A 7,781-nucleotide genomic window follows, 5' to 3' on the forward strand; every position below is an offset into this window, starting at 1 on the left:
AAGATGAGGTGTGCTGGTCTCTGTCCCCATGTCGCCCTCGGATTTGGGTCTCAGGTACACAGACCAGGGCGGCGAGGAGGAGGAGGACCATGAGAGTGAGGAGCAGCTGCAGCGCCGCATCCTGACAGCAGCCCTGGAGTTTGTACCAGCCCACGGGTGGACAGCAGAGGCCATTGCAGAAGGAGCCCAGGTGTGTATAGGTGAAGGCGGGGCCAGCCTGACCATGATCAGCCAGGAGGGGGCGCCTGGGGGTGACAGCTGCCAAAGCAGAGGGCCTCATGCATCTTCCAGCCCAGCTTGGAACCCCTTACTGCTGCAGGACTCTGTGTGTGTGTGTGTGTGTGTGTTCGTTCCCAATAAGGTGGAAATAGCTTCCTTTTTAAACTGTTTTTTTTCTTTTTCTTTCTTTGTCTTTTTTTGTTCTTTGTTTCTTTTTTTCTTTGTTGTTTTGTTTAAACTGTTTTTTAACATAAAAACAATATGAGATGGAGTTGGTTCTTGGGAGTTAGGTTCTAAAGGCAGCCCATTAGGCAAGAATTGCCTATGATCAAAACTACTGCCTTTTCATCGACTCTAAGGTGTCATTGATTGTAAGGCGCACCATTATTTTGTGCATCACTAAAAAGGAAAAATGCTGCCTATACACTAGAATGCATCGTCAGTTGTACAGTTTACACTGATTGTTTAAAATGAAAAAGATATGTGCATCTTAAAATCGATGAAACAGGGTGTTTGAAAACTCCCAAGAAGGCACCACTTTGGAGACCAACATACCTTATTTTTCTCAATAAGTCTAACAGCATTTCATTCTTTGTTAAGCGATTGGCTTATTATGTTCAGGCCATGTTGTCCAGAATCGTCAAGCATAGCCACATACCCTACGAGAGGTCTATAAGAACAGAGACTGGTGGAATTACAGACTCATATGTCCCATCCCAAGCTTGCTGCCGGACAGCTGCTCATGAAATGGGACAATGTGCAACTTTGCTCCTTGTCTTAAATTTAAGTTATTTCTCTTGTCTCTCACTCTCCCAAGAGCACATATGGTAACAGAAGTCATATAAATGGAATGTGTATACTACATGACGCCACTATGCTCATTGTGAAAACTTTGAACGATACAGATATAGAAAATATCAGATCTAATGTGGTGGGGTCAGAAAAGGCTTTTGAACCGAGAACTATGGAATGAGTTAGGCTTCCCTGGTTTGGTGGGGGTGAGGAATGGACACGTCCAGACAGAGAAACAGCACGCGGAAAATGGAGAGACGCCTGCCACATGAGAAGAACAAAGAACACCGTCATGTAGAGAGTGAAGGAAGAGAGAGAGACTTGAGCTGAATAGGAAAGGTCGTTGAGGCCAAATCAGGCAAGGTCCTAAAGGTCGTGTTAAGGAGTCAGGCTTTTATTCTAAGAATAATTGAAGATACAGGATTAAATTTGACATTTCAAAACTACCATTTGGCTGCTGGGTAAAAAATGGATTGGAGGCAGAGAGTCATTGGGGGCTGTTGCCAGTCACCCAGGAGAGATGAGGGTTTTCTGGCCTAAAGCAGTGGCAGTGAACATGGAGATAGGTGGGTAGATTTGATGATAGAATGACATAGGAGGCAGTGACAAGATAGCACCAGAGTTACAGTTATTGTGTGTGTGGGTACATGTTGGTGCCGTTATCTGAGATTAGGGCCACTGGAAGAGTTCCAGGCTTGGGGAGGGATCATATAAGAAATTTGTTGAGTATGAGGGATCTTGGAGTCAACCAATGGAAGACGTCAAGCATACAGGTCTGAAACGAGATATCTGCACTAGAGTGTACAAATGTGTTTGGGCATCATCAAAAAATATATATATATGTGATAATTAAACCATGCAAGTGAATGAGATTGCCTAGCCTCATGTGGGTATGCTTAGAGTATAATGTGAAAAGAGGAGTCTAGGCCCTCAAGGAACTCTGATATTTAAGGGTGGAGTGGATCAGGGTGAGCTCGCAAAGAAGACTCAGGCAGAGTAGTCTGATGTTGGAGGCAAAGCAGGAGAATGTGGATTAAGCAACTAGACATAGCAGCAGCCGTATGGGGGGAGCGTCCAGTCAGAAATAATTGGAGGGAGCTAAGTGAGTGGAAGGTAAGGAAGTGGGGAGGTGTTTGCCTGCGAAGGGTGGAAGAAAGCTAGTGTGTACCGAGCAGGGGAAATGGGATGGAAGTTTGCGCATGTTTGAACACTGACGGGAGATGCAGAAACAAGGGTGAGTAAAGAAACAAGAAAGTGGCAAAAGCAAAAGCATGCGGGTCCTTGAAGGCAGGAATTATGAAACCCAGAAGACAGGTGGGACGGCTGGCCCTACGTGGCAAGGTTGGAGAAGACAGACGCGGGGTTAGCTTCTAGAAGAACATTAAGGAAGTTCCCAGGGGATGGCTACTGAGTTCCCTGTGAAGTAGGTTTGCTTGTCTCACGAACCTGAAGTTCGGAAAGAAAGGAAGGAGACCAAGGTTTGGAGGAAGCAGAGAAGGTTTGAAAGAATCACTACAAAAAGTTGTGGAACTATCGATAGTAGAGGACAGAAATGTAAGAGGATTGTTTGGGAAAATCTGATTTGCTGAATATTCTGTGGTTAACTGGTTTTTTTCACTCTGTGCATGTCCATTCATAGTGGCTGCATAGTACCTACTGTATTCATTGGAACTCGGTAAACATTTGGGTAGTTTCCAGTTTTTTAGTAGTATAAACCTTTTTGTGCGACATAAATTTAAGTAGATTTCTAGTTGGTTTCTTTAGGACAGATTCGGGGAAGTTGCTCTTTCAGGGAGTGTATCAGTCAGGAGACAGAAACTACACCAGTAATCTGTATTAAATAGAATTAACACAAAGAACTGTGAACTCAGTGTAAAGCAGGTGAGCAGGTAACTGAAAGGGTAAAAAGAACACTAAGATATTATGGCGGTAGCAACTGCGGGATGCAGCTCCCATCCCCAAGGCTAGGAAACAAAGGGTGAAGTTGGAATGATTAAAAGTAGGAGCTTGCAGGAGAGTCCCTGTGGAGGTGACGCTCAGATCCCTGAGGAACAGCCGCTAGTCAGCTGGCGCTGGAGTCTAAGTTTGGAGGAAGGGTCCCTTGGGGCTGGTGTGGAAGGCGGAGTGGTGGGCATGGTGGAGCGGTTGGGAGGGCAGGGAGAGGACGGTGGCTTGATGAACTAGTTCTGCGAGTGTTGGGAAAAGTGCAGGCTGGGTGCAGCGGCTGCCACAGGATGGAGAAGCATCACTGGGACGATGGCACACAAACCACAAGTAGACGGAAGTCAACAGGAAGGCGCAAGTCCCCCCTTCCTCCTCCAGCCTCGCAGTCTCCCTGTGCACCCTCTAGAGACCCTAACATGGAGCTAGAAGTGTGGTTTGCAGAGCCCCAGCCCCTGCATCACAGAGATGGGGATGGAAGGGCAGCTTTGGAGCTGAGACAACAATTCAGCCACTGTCCCAGAGAGTGTGTGTATTTTTGAGGTTCTTATTATATTTATATTAGAGGCAGTATAGCCTGGTGGTTAAGAACTTTAAGCCTCGGTTTCCTCATCTGTAAAATGTGGGTGATGATGATACCCACCTGCTGGAGGTGCTGTGAGGCTGCAGTGAGGTTGTGTATGAAATGTGCTTACAGGGTGCCTGGTACATGGCTAGGACGCAGTCGCTGTCAGCATCGATGCTGCTCAACTCTGATGTTGATGTGAATATCAGCCAGTTGCCCTCCGAAGGGCTGTGTATTTACACCAAAAGAGAGGCGCTTTCCCTGCTCCCAGTGCTGGAGATTTAGAGTTAACTGTTTTTGTTCCTCCCCTGCTTTCTGCCCCTGCTGCTGTCAGGGTGCTGCCTCCAGTAGGTGCTCAGTGATTGCCGTGTGTCAGGGAAGGATCCTTGTTAACTCCTTGACAGCTCATTAAGATAAGCTTTGTTGTGGATGTGTGTGCGCAACTGAGAGGCCTAATTTCCAAGAGATGTAGGTGAATTGGTAAGGGAGAGAGTTATAAGTGCTCTTCCTGAGCCCCTTTTTATATTAGACCAGATTACAAGTGTCAGAGCTCAACTCTGGCTCAAGCAAGAAGGGAAATGTTTCAGCACATTTAATAACAGAAAAGTCTGGAAGTAGGTCTGGCACAGCGTTCTTAGTTTGTGCCGCTGGGAATTCTCTCTCCAGCATATCCTTTCAGACACGGACAAGAATGAAGAGTGGGGCGGTCTGCTGTAAATCAAGCTGCTATTACTAGCAAAAGAGGCACTAGTGCTGAACAGGCAACACGTGTCCATTACACTTGCTGCCCCCTTTCTCTTTCCCCTCTACCCTCTCATAGTCTCTGGGTCTCTCCAGTGCGGCAGCCAGCATGTTTGGGAATGATGGCAGTGAGCTGATCCTGCATTTTGTGACCCAGTGCAACGCTCAGCTCACCCGTGTGCTGGAAGAGGAGCAGAAGCTGGTGCAGCTGGGCCAAGCAGAGTAAGTCCTATGGCATGAGCACTCAGGGTGGCAGCTAAGGATCGAGGAACTCAGGCCCCACCGGTTGTCCCCAGGAGGTCAGTCCACGCAGGGCCAAAAGAGAGCAGCATTGAGCAGTCCTGCTGCCCTGATGGGAGTGACAGGCAGCTGCCTGGCTCTGACAGCTGGAGTCAGGCTAGCATCCGGAGCTGGCGAGACCCTCCTCCCTAGGCTGAGTGAACAGTGGAGCACCGAGCCCATGCCTTTGACCCAGAGACACACTGTTTTCTTTTCCCTCTTCCAGGAAGAGGAAGACAGACCAGTTCCTGAGGGACGCAGTGGAAACCAGACTGAGAATGCTGATCCCGTACATTGAGCACTGGCCCCGGGTACAGAGTCCATGTGCAGGCTCCAGGGCAACAGTGTACTCACATTTATAATTGTCAGCACCTTTCACTCGGAGGACCTTGTACACTGTTCAGAAGTTAGCTCACTGATCTCCACAAACCCAGGGATGCTCTGTGCACTTGGCAGAGCTAGGTTTCAAATTTGGGGGTGCCAAAGAGAGTAACTCGGAGCCATCTGTGTCTCAGTTCCTGGAGATGTGAGTAGCCTGGGTACTAAAGCACATCCTGGGTGGGGTCTTAGTGGCCTGAGTGTGCCAACAGGTCTTCAGTGAGGAGGAATCCATGAAGGAGATTAGAAAAGTCAGCACATTTTATTGGTTATTGTCATTAACAGGCCTGTTGTGTTCTAGATCTCAGAGGACTGGACTTCTTTTCAAATGGTCAGTGTGATGCTTGAGATTTGGAGTATTCATTCTAGGGCGTTTCTCCCCTTTTCTGAAGCTACCTTTTTCTTGTTTCAAAGCATGTCACAGTGTGGGCCATTCTCTCAGTTAAGAAAGTCAAGTCAAAGCACATCAGCAATGAGGAACACAGAGATCACCTAGTGTCCTCCGTCCAGCTGGGACACGGTTGAGCATGTAATTTCAGGCAGTTGATTGACAGATATTTGAACACCTGCAGTGTGCCTAACCCCAGGCTGGTGTGAAGGGAGTACAGCCGCGAGTCCAGTCTGCTGCCTGTTTGCCACGCTTGATTTGCATACCTGTGGCCTTGCCTCGTTCCACTTCATAGTTTAAGTGATGGAAAAGAGTGTATTAGGCCCTGGGTGCTTCCTGATTCAGCATGTTTCCTTCTGGGCTTCTTCACTAAGAGAAAACCAGCCAATCCAGGATCTTTCTGTCCAGCTGCCACAGGCCACAGCCAGTGGATTTTAGAGTTGGTAAAATGGCAAGACCTTGTACTGTCAGGAGTTGATGTCTGCCAACGGAGGNTTCTCAGCAACATTCTGAGACACAGGGGGCAGAAGAACCCAATTCAGAGTCTTCTCGTCCCCCCCCCAGGTAGGCACCAGCACCCAGCCCACCCATTTCTGGCCACTTCGCATGCTGGGTATATCTGTTCTTCCTCTTTCCTCTCTATCCCCCTTCTCACCTTTTATCATTTTTAAGACTCTTTGAAAGGAACCTATTGTCTTAATGAAAAGGGTGTGTGTACATTCTAAAACATCTGAACAATACAAAGAAGTTCACAAAAATAAAGCAGAAATTACCAGAATTCACAAACCCAGAAATAACTTCGCTAACATTTTTGTGAATATCCTTATAGATGTTTTTCTAAGCATATTTCATATATAAACCTATGCATATGATAGTGATTAATTGCACTATATACTATACATGCTGTTCTGGAACCTGCTTTTCTTCACTGACTAGCACATTTTTAATGTCTTTTCACGATCTATATTATTTTAATGATTGCATAATATACCAGCAAATGGCAATCCCAAAGTTTACTTAACCTAATTTTTATTGATGAATATTTAGATTTCCTTCACTGGCATGAAAAATAATGTGATAAAGCATGTCATTCTCTGAGCAATCACTGAGTCAATGGCTATCCATATGTAACATTTTATTACATGTGTGGGGCCAAATTGCCCTCCAGAAAGGTAATAATAATTGACATTTCCATTAGATATTTTTTTCTTAATCCGCTGAGAAGTTCCTCTAGCTCTGAAATTAGAGTGCTCCCAAGTCATTTTCTGGTCTCCTGATTAAAGTACTTTTTATTTCAGTTCAACAAATATTTTTTGAGGACCTACTTTGTGCCAGGCCCTGTGACTAATATAACCATTGTTTCTGTGTTCATGGAGTACAGTCTTGTGCAAATACAGATAAAGAAACTGTGTTAAGGGCTATAAACGGAAATCCAGGGTGCTGCGAGCATGCGCCTTCTACTGCACAATGTCCTTGCTCACTGTTTCTCTTCTCTCAGTGACTAAGTAGGAGCGGAGGATGATATCATTTTTACTGTGTTGGCATTGTAACACGGATACTGACACAAAAGTTAATGCCCTCTCCACATGTGCCTAGAGGAGGCACAGAGCCTCTGATGTCTGGTCAGGCTCACTTTGCATGCCAGGCAGGAGGCAGGAAGATGAGGTGTGCTGGGCTCTGTCCCCATGTCTCCCTCGGATTTGGGCCTCAGGTACACAGACCAGGGCGGCGAGGAGGAGGAGGACCATGAGAGTGAGGAGCAGCTGCAGCGCCGCATCCTGACAGCAGCCCTGGAGTTTGTACCAGCCCACGGGTGGACAGCAGAGGCCATTGCAGAAGGAGCCCAGGTGTGTATAGGTGAAGGCGGGGCCAGCCTGACCATGATCAGCCAGGAGGGGGCGCCTGGGGGTGACAGCTGCCAAAGCAGAGGGCCTCATGCATCTTCCAGCCCAGCTTGGAACCCCTTACTGCTGCAGGACTCTGTGTGTGTGTGTGTGTGTGTGTTCGTTCCCAATAAGGTGGAAATAGCTTCCTTTTTAAACTGTTTTTTTTTCTTTTTCTTTCTTTGTCTTTTTTTGTTCTTTGTTTCTTTTTTTCTTTGTTGTTTTGTTTAAACTGTTTTTTAACATAAAAACAATATGAGATGGAGTTGGTTCTTGGGAGTTAGGTTCTAAAGGCAGCCCATTAGGCAAGAATTGCCTATGATCAAAACTACTGCCTTTTCATCGACTCTAAGGTGTCATTGATTGTAAGGCGCACCATTATTTTGTGCATCACTAAAAAGGAAAAATGCTGCCTATACACTAGAATGCATCGTCAGTTGTACAGTTTACACTGATTGTTTAAAATGAAAAAGATATGTGCATCTTAAAATCGATGAAACAGGGTGTTTGAAAACTCCCAAGAAGGCACCACTTTGGAGACCAACATACCTTATTTTTCTCAATAAGTCTAACAGCATTTCATTCTTTGTTAAGC

General features: G+C 46.2%; 1 protein-coding gene across 1 annotated transcript in view; it reads left to right on the plus strand.

Annotated features, from left to right (window-relative positions):
- The window catches only part of COQ9 (coenzyme Q9), a 9,404-nt gene extending 3,607 nt beyond the window's left edge, over window positions 1–5,797 (plus strand). The window contains exons 2-4 of the mRNA XM_019666824.1: window positions 9–190; window positions 4,338–4,480; window positions 4,764–5,797. Coding sequence (XP_019522369.1) covers window positions 9–190; window positions 4,338–4,480; window positions 4,764–4,899 — 461 coding nt within the window. The 3' untranslated portion in view covers window positions 4,900–5,797. The remainder of the gene's footprint in view (window positions 1–8; window positions 191–4,337; window positions 4,481–4,763) is intronic.
- Window positions 5,798–7,781: the final 1,984 nt, after the last annotated feature.

Source organism: Hipposideros armiger, unplaced genomic scaffold (genome assembly GCF_001890085.2).
Source record: "Hipposideros armiger isolate ML-2016 unplaced genomic scaffold, ASM189008v1 scaffold_479, whole genome shotgun sequence".
Classification (NCBI taxonomy): Eukaryota; Metazoa; Chordata; class Mammalia; order Chiroptera; family Hipposideridae; genus Hipposideros; species Hipposideros armiger.